This window comes from Schistocerca serialis, chromosome 11, assembly GCF_023864345.2.
Source record: "Schistocerca serialis cubense isolate TAMUIC-IGC-003099 chromosome 11, iqSchSeri2.2, whole genome shotgun sequence".
In the NCBI taxonomy this organism is placed as follows: Eukaryota; Metazoa; Arthropoda; class Insecta; order Orthoptera; family Acrididae; genus Schistocerca; species Schistocerca serialis.
The window spans coordinates 59,994,687-60,013,629 of NC_064648.1; the positions used below are offsets into that span (position 1 = coordinate 59,994,687).

General features: G+C 40.6%; 1 protein-coding gene across 2 annotated transcripts in view; it reads right to left on the minus strand.

Moving 5' to 3' along the window:
* LOC126427173 (uncharacterized) overlaps positions 1-18,943 on the minus strand; it is a 161,515-nt gene that overhangs the window by 114,392 nt on the left and 28,180 nt on the right. Inside the window, exons 4-5 of one of the 2 annotated variants that reach the window (XM_050089399.1) lie at positions 2,618-2,707; positions 1,545-1,637 (exon numbers count right to left, since the gene is read on the minus strand). In XM_050089399.1, coding sequence (XP_049945356.1) covers positions 1,545-1,637; positions 2,618-2,707 — 183 coding nt within the window. The remainder of the gene's footprint in view (positions 1-1,544; positions 1,638-2,617; positions 2,708-18,943) is intronic. The other variant, XM_050089400.1, reaches the window with a different exon arrangement.

The following is an 18,943-nucleotide window of genomic DNA, read 5'->3' on the forward strand; positions in this document are numbered from 1 at the left end:
TCACTCCACTATGTTACACTTTACTCTGAAATTAGTTGTGTTCTACTGGAAGAGGCTGAAGGTCTTAACTCTCCCATTTATCTGAATATATGACGCCTGATACTCAATGTGTTGTCCAATTAGTCACTGCAAAGTCTTTCCATTGTTGTTCTCCAATGCATTCACAATCCATTCACTGAATTCTTTACCAGAAATAGTTGCTTCCAACTCAAATTTCTCACATCCACTTTCCCTTACAGTACTTGACTCCAAAAGATGATTTTCCCCATTGCACTAAACACATTTGGGAAAAAAATCTCTACATGAGAAAAATCAAACAGCAGTCTAGCACTTTAAACCTACCATGCCACTAGTGGATGGCACAGACTTCGACAACCATAACCAGCATTTCAAATTAAAAAAAAATATTTCTGAGACTATGTCTTACATTTCTTAAACCATGCCATTATGAACTGACCTCCACATTCAATATTTCACACAATGCCACATCAGTCCATAATCACATTTAGCTGTTGGAATCTTATTGAACAACATGGGCTTTCCGTTAGCAGCACATATGTACTGGCCTGCAAGATCACCTAAACTTCAGTGAAATGTGAACAACTGAGAATTACTGTCCAACAGCATGCAAGTGATAAAAATCAATACAACTTCTTGATCGCAAAATCTAATCTCTTGACCTCATTTACTAGATGATGAGCCTATTTTACTATTATCTTCCTCACTAATGCCACTTTCACATACAACAGCAATTACAATCTAGAAAACCATAACACACAAGGAAATAATATTTTGTCATTAACGCACATCAAAATTAAGCCTGGCAAACAAATGTCTAAAGCAGAAGGAACAAATCTGAGGTAGGAACCATTTCTGGCAGGTTTTCAGTAGAATTCCGCATTCCACAAATGATACATAATCTTGTTGGCCATGTGCCAGTATTAAAATGGTGAGCCCTATTCTTCTGCATCAGTATTTCACGTTAAAAAAAACTGAAAAATTTATAACTAATACAAGAGGTACCACAGAATTAGCCACAATATGTATAGGTGGTGGCCGAGGTATCAGATGTGATCGAACACACACAAATTTTCTCTTTTTTTTTCAAAACCCTAAAAACTTTTGGTACTAACTCATGAATAGCTGTCATTCGCACAAACATAAGAAATTCTTGGAAAGATGAGTATTTCTCAAATGACTCACACCATTAGAATTTACACTTTGTCTAAATGTGAATCTAATGTATCCATCACACACAACAATTAAACAAGATGTTTGATGCCAACAAGGGCTACAGGGAATAGGATTATACCAGTCACCAGTCCTATTCCACTTCTGTTCACAACCCTCAGCAAATTATAGGTGATATGCAAGTCAATTGGAAGAGTACAAGAATGCTCTACAATTATGAACAGCAATAAGCTCCAGGAAAGTCACAATCTGGGCTATTTCCACTGCAATGCATCCTTTACTTTACACAGTTAACAGAAGACTTTTTCCTGACCCAGCATGCAGTACCATAAGTCAGAGGTGTGAATACTTACAATGCTGTCAGTTATATCAACTTCCACATTTAGTTCAGGATCCTCCTTGATAAAATCGGTGGACCAAGAGATTCCAGATCCATCTTCAACAAACTGAAAGAAGAAAACAATCTCTAAATTATTACTGCTTGCTAACTTTTGTATGTATAACAACTCTCAATATATTCTTTTTTATGTGTATATCCATCTTTACAGAGATTCATTTGGCTTGAGAAGAACCAGTGTCTGGATGCTTCCAAATCAGTTCTAATGTCACCGATTTTGCTATCCGCCATTGTGTAAGTGTTATATTGGCATACATTTACTTTCTTTTCCTGTCATATAATCCACTCTGATTTCAGTGGCACTAGGGCCTGCTCTTTTGGGTGGTCACACTTCCAAATATAAAAGATGCAAATAATCTGCCACCTATAAACCCATAAAAAAGAGGTCAATTAAATTGATATGGCATTCCATACATTATCACCAACATTTACCAAATTTAATGATATTTACACAGCTTTCTCCTCTGTCACCATCTATTTTCAGTGCCTGCTCTTTAGGAAACAATGCAAATTTATGTAGTGTACTGGAGAAAAATCATAAGGAATTACATACAGCCAATGCAGGATTTTAGTGATGATGAAAATACTTCAGTGAATAGTAATTGGGAAGTCTAAACTATACATCCACCACATATCTTACTTCCAGGTCTTCTGTTATAGCACCATGATACAGAGGCAGAAAACTAGATTAACGATTACTTCTAAGAGGAAGTCTTCACTGCTATATTGGTACCAAATATGTATTTAAAGACATTCATTACATACGAACATAATACAACATTGATGCAAGGGTAATAGCTAGCAAAAATATGCTTGTATCAAGTGCTGTTAAAATGCTATTGGTAATAACCAACATGTAACACAACTAACTTGAGCCAATTGAAATACTACAAAAATTCTTGAAAATAGCTGGTACCATAGGTTACAACTGCTCACATTCCCTGATAATTTAACTTGAATGCCCCATATTCATGTCATAGCATTTTTACTACACTTCATAGACAATACAGTGTGTCTATGAAAACTTACATTAAGCTCAGAGCAATCCATATGTTTCAATTCTGAATCTTGCTTTACCCCAGCACTAGGCTCCTCATTCTTTAATGGATCTCCAGGAAACTGAAAAAAGGAAAACAGAAGTGATGCATTCAAGGCTTTCATGCCCTTCCCTTACATGGCCCTCTCTTAAAGAGAGGTAGGGGAGCATAAAGCATAGAGAGAGAGAGAGAGAGAGAGAGAGAGAGAGAGAGAGAGAGAGAGAGAGAAAGAGAGAATACTTTCAAACAGATCTCAGGTAGAGGCTGACAAGGCCAAAAGACTAATAATCATGCATATTCATCAGCTACCACCAGGCAGACAGAAAATGTGATGCCACAATTCAAATATTTGAAATCAAAACTTTGTTTACTCTGAAAGCCAGCCACATCAGTAAGAGATTCTCAAACAAATATCAACGAAAATTATTTCTCACATGCCAAGCAACAACTAGTATACACAGTATCAATAAATATCATGAAAGTGGGTATATGTTCCACATCTCCTCATTAACCACTGCATCAACTTCAACCAAGCTACGTACACATATTACTTACTATCTAGACAAAATACTAAAAAGTACTAGCAACCTCCAATGGAGGTGGGTGTTATAATGTGGAGAGAGAGAGAGAGAGAGGGGAGGGGGGGGGGGGCTGGAACAGATTGTCAGAGAGAGAGGGGGACAGAGAGAGAGAGAGAGAGAGAGAGAGAGAGAGAGAGAGAGAGAGAGAGAGCAGCAGACAGACAGAGAGAGAGCATAGCAGGCAGACACAGACGGCTGGCTGGTTGGTTGATTGGCTGGTTGAATGGACCCAACTCCTTGGTCATTCGTCCCTTTTTCCTCAAGCAGACAGGTCTTAATGAATGAAGTTAAGAGAGAGCCTACCACACACAACCCAGAGGAAGAAAACCTCAAATTCTACAAAACGTCAATTAAAGTGATTTAAGGGATAAAAAGAAGAAAAGGAGACAGAGGAAGAAAGGCAGGCAAGGTTGCCCATCAAGGGAGCAGCCACTGAACAGCCACAGAACTGAGAGCAGATGCAATGAGGAGATACACATCCCCCAGCCCCTGCCACTTACCAGAGCTACTCAACTCAGAAATTGACTAGGAAAGACTATCAATGTGGACAGGGGAAGATAAGCACAAACAGACAAAAGATGAAAAAGTCCAACAGACCATGTGAGAGAAGGGAAGAAGAACAAAAGAGTAGGTAGGGTGATGACTAGGCTGGACCACCAAGACTAGACAGCCATAGCCCATTCTGGGTGGAGGAATGAGCATATGGCTGTGAGTCAGCCATGCATGGATGATGCAGAGCTGGCAAACTGCTGGACAATCATTGCAAGAGACCTGCATGGAGGACCTCCACAGATTCATAACCTTCTTTATCAACCATAGTTTGTTTGGTAAAGTCAGAATAATTCATTCCATATTCCACATTCCTAAAACTTCATGGTATCATACTGACTGGAGGTCTGCTTCCAGAATACCAATCTCAAGTTAGTTTGCTGGGAACCAGCTTGCCCAGGCTATCTGCGACTTTATTGCCTGAGATCCCAATGTGACCCAGAGTCCAGACCAAGGTCACTGTGCATCCACATTGTTCGAGGGCATACTGGGAACCCTGGATAGCAATGGCCAAGAGATGATGAGGGTAACATTGGTTGAAGGCTTGCAAACTTCTGAAGGAATCACTGCAGATGAGAAAGGACCTACCGGTGAAGGAATCACTGCAGATGAGAAAGGACCTACCAGTGAAGGAATCACTGCAGATGAGAAAGGACCTACCGGTGAAGGAATCACTGCAGATGAGAAAGGACCTACCGGTGAAGGAATCACTGCAGATGAGAAAGGACCTACCGGTGAAGGAATCACTGCAGATGAGAAAGGACCTACCGGTGAAGGAATAGATATGCTCAAGAGCATAAGTGATGGCTGTCAACTCCACAGTGAAAACACTACAGCCACTGGGCAAGAAACAGATTTCAGTATACCCTGTGAGAGTATAAGCAAAGACCAAGTGACCAGCGGCTATCGAGCAACCAGTATAGACTACTACTGATCTCCAGGATGCAGAAAGGATGGAGAAAACTTTGTGGTGGCGGGCGGAGAGACTGAGCCTTTTGGACCTTGTGATAGGTGAAGACATAGTTGTGACCATGGAATGCACCACAGAGGTGTACGTAAGTGGGCCTGGAGGTGGATTGTGATCATAATTCCTGATCCAGGCCACCATTGTGGGAAATGTATTTCCGTTTTTAGAAAGAGGAGATGGTAGTTTGGACACTTATGGGAGTTGTGAACATGGATAGCATAGCTGACAAGCTGTTGGCGGCACCTGATCCACAATGGAGGTACCGTAACCTCCATGAGTAAGCTGTTCACAGGCCTAGTTCAAAAGGCTCCTGTTGCAAGTCAAACCATGCAGTGGTGTACTGGATCCAGTATCTGCAATGCTGAGGGTGATGTCGAACAGTATGCAAGACATCCATAATCAAGACAGGACTGTATCACGGCTTTGTAAAGCTGCAGAATGGTTGTGCAATCTGCACACCTGCTGGTGTTACTCTGGCAGAGAAGAGTATTGAGGTGAAACCAGCACTTTCACTTACGCTGGCGGAGATGGGGAAAACACATCAACCAGGAATCAAAGAACAGTCCTAAAAAGTGATAAGTATCCACCAAAATGAGTAGTTGGTCGTCGAAGTAAAGTTCTGGTTGTGGATTAATGGTACAGCATTGACAGAAGTGCATGATGCGAGTATTGGTGGCTGAAAACTGAAGGCCAAGATTGTTGACCCATGACTGCACATTTTGTATGATGCCTTGCTGTCACATTCAGCAGCACTCACACTAGAGAAATAAATACTAGAGACAAAAGTCATCAGTGTACAATAAGGGTGATACTGAGGAGCCCACAGCTGCTTCTAGAAAGAGAGGGACACTCAGTACAGAGCCCTGCATGATCCCATTCTCTTGTATATGAGGGGGAGGCAGAGAGAGAAGCACCAACTTGAACCCAGAACATATGGTGCAAAAGGAAATTCTTGATAAAAATCAGGAGCATATCACAGAGACCCCACTTTTGTAAGGTAGCAAGTATGTGACGTCACCATGTTGTGTCATAAGCCCTTTTCAGGTCGAAGAAGATGGCTACAAGGCATTGACATCAGGCAAAAGCCATTCAGATGGCAGACTCCAGGTAAACCACATTATCAGTAGTGGAAAGGCTACAGCAAAAACCAACATGAGTTGAAGCCAGAAGACCCCGAGACTCAAGGAGACAACACAGCTGCCGGCTCAGCATGCATTCAAGGAACTTAAGCCGTTGACACACAGGCCGTACATTCCAACTGAGTGTGCTGAGTCCACCGTGCTGCTGAATGCTCAGAAACGATGCAACTTGTGCATACGATACGTGCATCCCAGCATGCTCACATGTGATAGCAGTACGCTCCAGTGGCAGTTGTTAGCTACAGTTGGCATGCATGAGCTAAATGGCATATAGACAAGTGTTCACGAAATGAAGAACTGTAAACTGGCTGCTTTAGCTTTACTAGCAATTATCAATGATGAGAGGAGAGAAAAGTGAAGGAGACAGTGGACAACAGAGTGGATTCAATGACACAATTCTGGGACAGGAGCATTGCATATGCTCCACAAGGAGCTGAGGTACGTAAACATAGCTAGTTTGTTCGCAGTTCTGTTTCAATTTCTGAATATTCTTCAAGCATTTCATATACTGTAGTTTTAGATTATGTCATCTACTTTGTCATGTTGTAGGTTTGAAGATCCAGATTCATTTAGGAATTTCACACGAACGGATTCGGAAGTTTTCATGAAACTGCTGATTATAATTGAAAATGATATCTGTAGGCAAGATATGAACATGCAGGAATTGATAAAACAAAGAGATAGGTATGTGTCTTACACACTGATTATTATAGCAGCAAGAAGTTTACATACGTAACTTCTACTTACTTCTTTTATAGACTTGCTGTTACCTTAAGATTTCTTGCCACTGGTGAAACTTTCCAGTCGCTGGCATGTGCTACCAGAATAGCACCAAATACTCTATCACAGATAATTCCAGATATCCTTCTAGCAATATTAAACAATTTGGAGGATACTTGTATAAAGGTATGTGTATGTATTAGGTATTTATACATCCACAGATTTAGACTAACTGAATAATCTTATTAAGCAGCTACGACTTACAGCTGGAGAAGTCATGAAACAGGATATATTACAACTGGAGATCCATTATCACACTCTAGCACCATCATGATTTAAGTGAAACAGCATTCATAACATTTAGTTTAAGCAAAAATCACTCTACAAATCTCAGTAATATGAAACTCACATTGCATTTCATGTGTAACTGATTTTGCACTCCTTGCAATAAGATGGTGAGTAGCAACACAGAATCTTTCTTTTCACAGTGTACTACTTCGAAATATTTCCTTCATGCTAAGAATTGTAACTTTCAATGAGAGTACCTGTCATGTGAACCAAACCTTTAGTTTTGTGAGATAACACTGGTTATAGACTATTTCAAGGAAAACATTTTGTTTCACAGAAACTGTTTCGAATACATCACATTGTATACAGATATGAAAGTCAATAACTGCATTTGTACAGCCATTTTAGTAAAAAAAAATATATATATATATATATCTTGTTTCAGGTTCCAGCCTCTGCTAGTGAGTGGAAAACTATTGCTCATTCATTTAATGTGTCCTGGCAATTCCCTCATTGCAATGGCGCTATTGATGGATAAAAGTTACCTTCAGGGCACCAAGATCTGAAGGTGCATACTTCAGAGACTGCAAAGCAAACAACAGCATTGTTCTTCTCACAATTGTTGATGCACTCTATAAATATGTATATGTAAATGTTGGTGCAAATGGGAGGGTGAATGATGGAGCAATTTTCAGTAACAGTAAATTGACTGAAGCCTTGAATAATAAAAAACTGAATTTGCCAGCACCAGAGAAGATAGAGTGTTTCAATGATGTGGAACTGCCTTACATATTTGTTGCTGATGATGCATTTGCATTGAAAGAGTATATGATGAAAAGAGACCTCTCAAAGGAAAAAATGGTGTTCAATTATAGACTGAGCAGGGCTCGAAAAGTCGTTGAAAATGCATTTGGCATGATGTCAAATAAATTTGGGGTTCTGCTCAGTCCAATTCTACTTTCAGCAGAGAAGGTGGATATTGTTATAAGAGTTTGTTGTGTGTTGCACAGTTTCATTTTAGAACATAAATCCCAATGCTACATTCCACCTGAAATTGGCAACAGCACATTCACATCTATTATGGAAGACATTCAGCAACAAAATTGACGGAATCCTACAGTAAATGCATTGAGAATTACGGGCCAATTCAGGAACAAACTTCAACACTGTAGGTTCTGTGCCATGGCAACAGAAGTGTGTTGATGCAAGAAGGTGGTAGATAAATGTTAAAACTCAATGAAAGCTCATAGGTTGTAATGAAATACTTGTTACAATAAAATGATTGTATACCAAATTATTATTTTTTAACTACATTATCTATAGCCTTTTGAGACCAGATGTGCCAAAGTTCTATCCCAAACAGATGTATGTTGTATTATGTATGTTGCTGCTTATGACAAACCATTTTACATATGTGTAAAGAAATCTTATTGGACTGCACAGCGACTGTTAATCAGTGCTACTGTTTTCAAGTACTTTGCTTTTATTGTGCAGCCGAGTGGAAAACCTAATATTTGTCTCTCAAGCATCCAAACTTTCAAACATTTACATAAGTAATTTACACTGACTCACAAAAATGGCTGCTCTCAAGGATATGTTTAATAACATGGGTAAAGTCACTTAGCTGTGTGTCCCATAAATAACATTTACAATAAACATTATGATGTGGAACTTGTGAACTGAGCAAACATCAGACACATTTAAAAACAAAGCAAAAAATATTGATGGGTACATGCTAGTTGTTTACAGGCTTCTTTTGCAGTATGAATGCTTTTTTCTGTTCAAGAATTTCTCGAAGTTTAGGTGGCTTTATTAAGGAAAAACATCTTTAACTTATGACACTGAATGCCAAGGGTACATTGTCAGAGTTTTATAGCTGCACATTACAATCATTTCTGTGCAACAGATTCATTGAAGACTAACGGAGATAATTTTTCCTTCTACTGTGATCCTTTTGAACATCTCTATTACTCTCAAACTCAGATTGTTACAGCTCTATTTATTTTCCCTTGTCCAATAAATATTTCTGCTAAGAGATGGGATACCCCAAGTATTATCTTGTAATACATCAATGAATGAAAATATATTAACTTACTGAATTTTGTCTCCCCTTTTTTGACATTATTATAATGAAAGTAGCTAAACCCGAATGTTTCTAAAGTAGGGTTAGCCTACTGATAACAGCTTACATGTTATTGTAAGGCATTTGGGCAGACAACTGACAATCAGTTCCTTTCCAACCACTAGGATCTTCCAGATCAAATTAGCTGCCCACTTATTTTTATATGTATCCCCTAATATTCTGGTGGAGGAAGTCAATTCCCCTTTCCATCTATTCTTGGTATATCAACTGGGAGTCCTTATCAACTTAATTTCCTTTAATAATATCAGTCTAAATTGGACCTAAAGCAAGTATAGCACTTAGTAACAGTAACCACATAATGTGCTAGTGGACCACCTGACGTTTTCTGTTGCATTTGATAACTACACTGGTGAAATTTACCAAAAGACCTCTAGTTAAATGAACACAACACACATTCACACTGTGCTGCTTGACTCACATCAGTAACCTTTTGGAGTCTCATTGGGTAAAACTGTACAGGGAGCTCTCACCTTGAAATGTATGTTGCTAAAACCTGTCACAAGCTATAATGGTGAGTTTCATATGGCAAACAGCTAGATCCAGAGAGACGGTGAATAGTGTAGTGACGTGCAAGATGAAGTTTATGAATGTTATTTTTACCCGCTATAGAGCTGGACTGAAATGAAAACCATGACGTATGTTCTCTGTCAGATATCTTTCAATACCATGATTTGGTAACAAGTTAATTGTTTTAATTACATTATCCACACCATTTTGAGGCCTCATGCATCTCAGTTATATTCCAAAATTGTTGTTATATATGTTGCTGCTTATGTATAATCAGTTTATTTACATGTAAATAAATCTTGGGGTCCACAGCAGTTATCAATGAATGACAGCTTTTTATGTGAATTGCATTCAGTGTACAACCCTATTGGGAATTTAGCTATTGTGTGTGTGCCAAGCATCAAAATTTAGATATGACACATAATTGCCACAGTGCTAAAGAATACTAACAAGTTACAACATAAGACCTTCCTCATACATTCACCTCCTCCCACTTAAAAACCCTGGGCAGTTATCTTGGACTTAAATATACTGCCAAAAAAATCTGCTAGCAAGTGAATGATTTGTATAATGAAAAAACCAACCCTCGTCTATTCATTTGTGTCTGGATTCAGCTCCTACAAGAGCAGCTGGCCCAATACTATCATCGATTGTACTATGTTTTCTGTTTTCATCCCTACAATTCTGCAGTTTTACCAGAAGATACAGCACGTCAATACCTTCCTTAAGTACCAACGAAAAATCATTTCCATAGAAGCAAATTAAATTACTTTGTTCAGTATATGTTTGTGAGATTATAATGTACTTGTACCTCTCTTCATCCAAAATTCATTATTTATTCTGTATATTGCTGGCTCAATGTTTCTACTAATTGGTGAGTTTTTTTTACTCCTACATTATTTAGAAACTGACAAAACTTTCTATGCCAGTTTGAGTACTGGAAGATGTAATCAGTCTTTCCAAACAACATATAAGCTTACTACAGTAAACTGCTGCCCTTAACATTGTAATTATCATTTGCAAACAGACACGACATGACCATACCACTGAATGAAGCAAAAGTTTAACAAGAATACTGATGAACAGAGTGCACAATTAAAAAAAAAAAAAATAGATATTAAGAAAAGGGATGGTACACTGAGTCAAAATTACAAAGAAAGTCATAACAGATAAAGTGAAATTAAACATACAGCAAAAAAAAAAAAAAAAAGTGACTGGAAAATTGGTTATGTGGGACGAATTATGGAACTATAGCTCCAAAATTGTGAAATAAACATGTATCAAATAGGTGAACTTATGCGCTAGTTAATATCAACAGGACAGGATATGTGACAATATTAGTTTAAAAAAAACTGAAAATGTCTGGTATTTTATATGTATGTAGTACTCACTGCAAAATTCCCTTTTATTTAGCTGAATAGAGAACTGCACTCATATTTTGGCCAAAGTAAGTTACACAGCATGTTGCATTCACATTAACAATGACATGTTAAATGGAAATACATGAAATGTTACCTTTTTATCATGTAGATGATTGAACTTCTCATTTCACACTGTCAATGAAATAAGTACTAAAAAAAGAGCAGGTAAATTTCACCTCACTGACAGCATGTTGTCATACAAAACCAAAGAACATAAATATGGGAACTACCACTATTACATAATGTTGCTATTAACCTTGAATTTAATTCTACACAAATTACGTTGTTATAATGCGATGTTTCACATGCTCCTATAATATGGTTCAGAATGGATGGCTGAATTACTTAGATAAACTGATCATAGTGCACAAAAAGAGTGATACAGCAGTCTTTTCTCCATCTGATCAGATTTAGAGAGATTTGCTGCACACTTAATTATTTACAACTGCCTGTGAATAAATGCAGTCAGGTTGATCATATGAAGGAACACTGCCTGGAGACACAAATGGTCCCATATTACTCTCTGTCTCAGAAGGTAATGTTAGGATACAGGTAGTGGGACAGGCACAGAATTTAATTCCTTAGTGTAGAAGCAAATTACATTTCAAAATTAAATTTATTCATCTAATGCTTGTTACAGTACTCTCATTAGCTCTAATCTTACACGTCTTTTCTTTTTGTCACAGTTAATTTTTTAAGAATAATACGAATATAAACATTTCGCCATGTATTCTTTCGTGTTTGCTGCTATCTCATTTAACTCCTGTCTGCGTAATAAACTACGGAACTAGAGAGAGACAACAGCAAACGCGGAAGAATATACGTATCGTGTCATGTTTACATTCGTATTATTCTTATGCCTAATAGTGATACAGTCAGAAATGAAGCACGGCAACTGACTAGATTTTAAATGTACGATGACTAATTTCTGTGCAGAATTTAATGTACTAAAGAAGTGGCCGCAAAGATTTTCAAACGGAGGAAAATTTTCGCAAAACTCTCGTTCAGAACATGTTCTATCATACGCATGTTCTATCATACGCATTTGGTTCTTGTTGATCATTATCGAAGAAAGCAGCAGTGTAAGTAACAACAAATAGCAGTCTCTTGCCATTGTTTCGCTAATGAGACGATTCCTCTTTTTTTTTTGTTAAGCGGCGGTAGCGCGCACAAATGCAAGTCATGCCGCGAGCGGCGACAGGCCGTAAACACGCACTATCAAAATGCGACAAACAATGCATTACACAGTACAGTAATGCATTTTCAGCTTAGAGTGACGTAAACACCTATAACAAAGAAAACGGCACTTATCAGATCAAAGCAAAATAAGCAATCGATTCAAACCAGACGAAGCACGTGAAAAAGGAAGGGTAGCCATATAAATACGGACGGAGTGCCTGACGCATAGCAATGGCTACCTGGTAAAGCTTGACTGCTAAGCTTACAACTCGAACCAAACTACTGTAGCTGTATCGTCTTCCATTCGACCTAAATTGTGTCTCATATTACAATGGACCAACTTTGTTTCGATTTGGAGGTGCGGCCTTAAACTTTTCTCTCCCCTTGAATTTCAAGTCTCAAATTTCAGGTGCGGCTTAGATTCGAGTGCGGCTTAGATTCGAGTAAATACGGTACATCCTGAGAGACAAATTTTCCACACTGAACAGGCACAGGAAATGGCCACTGAGGTAAAAAGCAGTGACCACTTGCTTTATACGAGTAGAGTACAAATTCACAACTGGTTTACTTTCCACTCTTCCTAGTCACGTGGTTTGAAGGTGGAGTCACACTCTTCATAAAATTTCAGCTCTCAGTGGCCTCTCATTACATCTATGCATGTTCTTCCATGACTTTTCTGAAATTCTTTTTCTGCATTCAGTATTTCTAGTATCACTAATTTAACTTTACAAAACAGTGATACACAAACTGATTTTTTGGGCCACTCAACTGAAAAATTCTTATGGTATTTGCTGTAAATGAAAGCTATTGGGTCCTATAATGTGTGCAAAACTCTTACAGAAGTTCTGCAGTAGCAGTATTAGTAGGTGCATAAATATCTTTGTGCAAAGGGTTTTCTTTTAATGTGTGTTTCTTTGTGAAAACCAATATTGTAATCAAACAATGGAAAATCTGGGATGGAATGTAACAATATTATGAGTAGGAAAGTTGCTGATCACCATATAGCAGAGATCCTGAGTCACAGATAGTCACAACAAAAAGACTTTCACAATTAAAGCTTTCAGCAACTGGTCTTCGTGAACAACAGACATGTACGCAGATGTGCACACAAACACTCACGCAAATGCAATTCTCACACACTACTGCAATCTCAGGCAACAAACCACACACACTGCGAGGAGCAGCACCAGTGCATGATGGGAGTGGCGACTGGGTGGAGGTAAGGAGGGGGCTGGGGAGGGGAGGGGAGGTGAGGTATAGTATTTTAGGGTCGGTGGACAGTGAAGTGCTATAGGTTAGACAGAGAGCAGGGGAGAGGTGGGGAGGGGGTAATAGTGGAAAAGAAGAGCAAATGTACAAACTGGGTGTGGTGGTGAAATGACAGCTGTGTAGTGCTGGAATGGGAACAGAATGGGCTGGATTGGTGAGGACAGTGACTAACGAGGGTTGAGGCCACAAGGGTTACTGAAACGTAGGGTGTATTGCAGGGAAAGTTCCCACTTGCGCGATTCAGAAAAGCTGGTGTTAAAGGAAAGGACCCCTATGGCACAGGTTGTGAAGCAGTAATTGAAATGAGGGATATCATATTTAGCAGCATGTTGAGCAACAGGACAGTCCACTCGTTTCTTGGCCACAGTTTGTCGGTGGCCACTCATGTGGACAACCAGCTTGTTGGTTGTCTTGCCTATATAGAATGCAGCACAGTGGTTGCAGCTTAACTTTTAGACCACATGAATAGTTTCACAGGTAGCCCTCCCTGGCCTTGATGGGATAGGTGATGTTAGTGACTGGGCTGGAGCAGATGGTGATGGTGGTGGTGGTGGTGGTGGTGGTGGTGGTGGGAAAATGTATGGGACACACCTTTCATTTAGGTCTATTACAGGGGTATGAGCCATGAGGTAAGCAATTGGGAGCAGGGGTTGCTTAAGGATGGACGAGTATATTGTGCAGGTTCGGTGGATGGTAGAATAACCAGTGTGGGAGGGGTGGGAGGGATAGTGGGCAGGACATTTCTCATTTCAGGCAGGACGAGATGTAATCCAAACCCTGGCAGAGAATGTAATTCAGTTGCTCCAGCCCTGGGTGGAACTGAATTACAAGGGGAATGCTCCTCTGTGGCCAGACAGTGGGACTTTGGGAGGTGGTGGCAGACTCGAAAGATAAGGCACAGGAGATTTGTTTTCGTATAAGGTCGGGAGGATAATTACAGACAGTGAAGGCTTCAGTGAGACCCTCGGTATATTTCGAGAGGGACTGCTCACCACTGTAGATGCAACGACCACAGGTGGCTAGGCTGTACGGAAGGGACTTCTTGGTATGGAATGGATGGCAACTGTCGAAGTGGAGATATTGCTGGTGGTTAGTAGGTTTGATATGGACGGAGGTACTGATGTAGTCACCTTTGAGGTGGAGGTCTGGATCTACAAATGTGGCTTGTTGGAATGAGTAGGACCAGGTGAAGTGAATGAAGGAAAGTTTTTGAGGTCCTGGAGGAATGCGGATAGCAAAGATATCATCATTGAATCTGAACCAGGTGAGGGGTTTAGGATTCTGGGTTTTTAGGAAGGATTCCTCTAGATGGTCCATGAATAGATTGGCATAGGATGGTGCCATGTGGGTGCCCAGAGCCATACCCCAGATTTGTTTGTAGGTAATGCCTTCAAAGGAGGGAAGTAATTGTGGATGAGAATACAGTTGGTCACGGTGACTAGGAATGAGGTTGTTGGTTTGGAATCCGTCGGGCGTTAAGAATGATAGTTTTCAATAGTGGTAAGGCCATGGGCATTAGGAATGTTAGTGTAAAGGGAAGTGGAATCAATAATGACGAACAAGGCATCATGTGATAAAAGGACAAGAACCATGGAGAGTCGGTGGAGGAAATGGTTGGTATCTTTTAAATAAGAGGGTAGGTTCTGGGTAACAGGTTGAAGGTGTTGGTCTATGAGAGCAGAGATTCTCTCAGTGGGTGCACAGTAACTGGCCAAAATGGGGTGTCCTGGGTGGTTAGGTTTATGGACTTTAAGAAGCATGTAGGAGGTTGGAGTGCAGGGAATGGTAGGGATGAGTAGAGATATGGACTTTGGGGAAGGTCTGGGATAGACCTAATGATTTGAGTAGTGACTAGAGATTATGCTGGATTACTGGAATGGGGTCACTGTGGCTAGGTTTGTATGTGGACATATCTGACAGTGGGCAGAGTCCTTTCACCAGGTAATCCTTGCAGTTCAAAACAACTGTGGTGAAGCCTCTGTCAGCAGGTATGATTAAAAGGTCATGATTAGTTTTTAGATGGTGGACTGTGGTTCTTTCTGAGGATGTAAGGTTAGTCTGCATGTTGAGGGATTTGAGGAATGATGGTGAGGCAAGGTTCGAGGTTAAGAAATTCTGGAAAGTTAACGGGGGTGGTTTGGGGACAGTGGGGGTAAATCACAGTTGGATGGAGGAGTGAATTGACTTAGGCAAGGTTCAATATTGGTCTTTGGTTGCATCTGATTGGTAGGTTTGGTGGCAAGAATGTATTTCCACTGTAGGGACAGGGAGAAGGAGAGAAGGTCTTTACCAACTACTGGATGTTTGAATTTGAGACTGGGGTAAAAGGTGAGGCCCTTGGAAAGGACTGATATTTCTGTGGGGCTAAGGCTTCTGGAGGAACAGTTCATGACTGTGTTGCGGGTCTGTTTAGGTTCTCGATTCTGTGTGGTGGTGGAAGGGAGTTTTGGAGGGTGGGGTAAGTGTATAGGTCTGTGAGATAGGGTTTGTCAGCTATGAGGGAATGTGGGGGAGGTTTGGAGGCTGTTGTAGAGGTGGTGGGCAGTGGTAATTCAATGCGGGAGTAGGAAGTGAGCAGGATGGAGAACTTTCTAAGGTGACGGCAAGCATGTTGCTCAAGTTCCAGCAGGGCAAGAGTTTCAATGTGTGTTATGGGTTCCAGGAATTTGGGATTGCATAAATTTTGTGGATGGAGAGAAGATTATCCTAGGAGGTTTGGGATTAGTTGATATGGTTTCCCAGGACTTTGTCGGTGAGGGCTAAGAATTGGTGGAATCTGAACAGATGGAGGTCATTGTGCAAGGAGAGGTGGCAAGCAGAGATGGTTAAATTGATGATCACGCCCTTAGGGGGGATTCCACGAGCCAAGCACTGTATGTGGCACTGGGATCTGGATAGGGATAAGGAAACCTTTCTGTAATGATGCAGGTGGAAATAGGTAGGATCAATAGTGTTGGAAAAATTCGAATAATTATATTAATGTACATAACATCTGAAAAATTTGGCGAAAATACACCCAAATATGTGTGAAAATACATGAAAAGGATGAAAAGGATGGAAACGGAGGAAACAAGATTAAATCTGAGGGAGTTGACAATAGCAAAACACGAAACCTCAGTAAAATTGGCGAGAAGTCACGAGAATCAACCCAATAATAACTAATAAAAACATAGATATTACTGTGGGTAGCAGGTCTGAGGCTGGATAAGTATGAAGAAGGGGGATGGTATATGTGACTGAATGGTGGAGTTAGTGCGTGCGAACTGGGATAGAACAGAACAGAGAACGTGTTGGGTGGGGAGGGGTTCATAGGAAGATATACAGTATCGTGTTGCACTGGAAAGGGACGGGAGGAGGAGGAGGACATTAGTGTTTAACGTCCCGTCGACAACGAGGTCATTAGAGACGGAGTGCAAGCTCGGGTGAGGGAAGGATGGGGAAGGAAATCGGCCGTGCCCTTTCAAAGGAACCATCCCGGCATTTGCCTGAAGCGATTTAGGGAAATCATGGAAAACCTAAATCAGGATGGCCGGAGACGGGATTGAACCGTCATCCTCCCGAATGCGAGTCCAGTGTGCGGAAAGGGGCGGGAGTTAACACGCACACCCTCAACCTCCGTTAGTCACTGTTGTCACCCACCCAGCCCCTTCCATATTCCCATTCCAGCACAACACAGCCATCATTCCACCAACACACTCAGTCTTTTTATTTCCCCTCCTTTTCCACTACTCCCCCCCCCCCCCCAGCAGGGAAGGAGGAGGGACTGGATACATGTGATGTATAAAAGAAGTGAAGAATTAAGTACTAATCCAGGTAGATTCTATAGTTATAACTCTGCAAACCCTCCCCCCATGAACCATGCACCTTGCCATTGGTGAGGAGGCTTGTGTGCCTCAACGACACAGGTAGCCATAACTCTGCAACCCCCCCCCCCCCCCCATGAACCATGGACCTTGCCGTTGGTGGGGAGGCTTGTGTGCCTCAATGATACAGGTAGCTGTACCGTAGGTGCAATCACAACGGAGGGGTATCTGTTGAGAGGCCAGACAAACGTGTGGTTCCTGAAGAGGGGCAGCAGCCTTTTCAGTAGTTGCAGGGCAACAGTATGGATGATTGACTGATTTGCCCTTGTAACACTAACCAAAATGGCCTTGCTCTGCTGGTACTGCGAACGGCTGAAAGCAAGGGGAAACTACAGCCGTAATTTTTCCCGAGGGCATGCAGATTTACTGTATGATTAAATGATGATGGTGTCCTCTTGGGTAAAATATTTCGGAGGTAAAATAGTCCCCCATTTGGATCTCTGGGCAGGGACTACTCAAGAGGATGTCGTTTACAGGAGAAAGAAAACTGGCGTTCTACAAATCGGAGCCTGGAATGTCAGATCCCTTAATCGGGCAGGTAGGTTAGAAAATTAGAAAGGGAAATGGATAGGTTAAAGTTAGATATAGTGGGAATTAGTGAAGTTCGGTGGCATGAGGAACAAGACTTTTGGTCAGGTGAATACAGGGTTATAAATACAAAATCGAATAGGGGTAATTCAGGAGTAGGTTTAATAATGAATACAAAAATTGGAGTACGGGTAAGCTACTACAAACAGCATAGTGAACGCATTATTGTGGCCAAGATAGACACAAAGCCCATGCCTACTACAGTAGTACAAGGTTATATGCCAACTACCTCTGCAGATGATGAAGGAATTGATGAAATGTATGATGCGATAAAAGAAATTATTCAGGTAGTGAAGGGAGACGAAAATTTAATAGTCATGGGTGACTGGAATTCGAGTGTAGGAAAAGGGAGAGAAGGAAACATAGTAGGTGAATATGTGTTGGGGGTAAGAAATGAAAGAGGAAGCCGCCTGGTAGAATTTTGCGCAGAACATAACATAATCATAGCTAACACTTGGTTCAAGAATCATGAAAGAAGGTTGTATGCATGGAAGAACCCTGGAGATACTAAAAGGTATGAGATAGATTATACAATGGTAAGACAGAGATTTAGGAACCAGGTTTTAAATTGTAAGACATTTCTAGGGGCAGATGTGGACTGACCACAATCTATTGGTTATGAACTGTAGATTAAAGCTGAAGAAACTGCAAAAAGGTGGGAATTTAAGGAGATGGGACCTGGATAAACTGAAAGAACCAGAGGTTTTACATAGTTTCAGGGAGAGCATAAGGTAACAATTGAGAGGAATGGGGGAAAGAAATACAGTAGAAGAAGAATGGGCAGCTTTGAGGGATGAATAGTGAAGGCATGTAAAAAGATGAGGGTTAGTAGAAACCCTTGGGTAACAGAAGAAACATTGAATTTAATTGACGAAAGGAGAAAATATAAAAATGCAGTAAATGAAGCAGGCAAAAAGGAATACAAACGTCTCAAAAATGAGATCGACAGGAAGTGCAAAATGGCTAAGCAGGGATGGTTAGAGGACAAATGTAAGGATGTAGAGGCTTATCTCATTAGGGGTAAGAGAGATACTGCCTACAGGAAAATTAAAGAGACCTTTGGAGAAAGGAGAACCACTTGCATGAATATCAAGAGCTCAGACG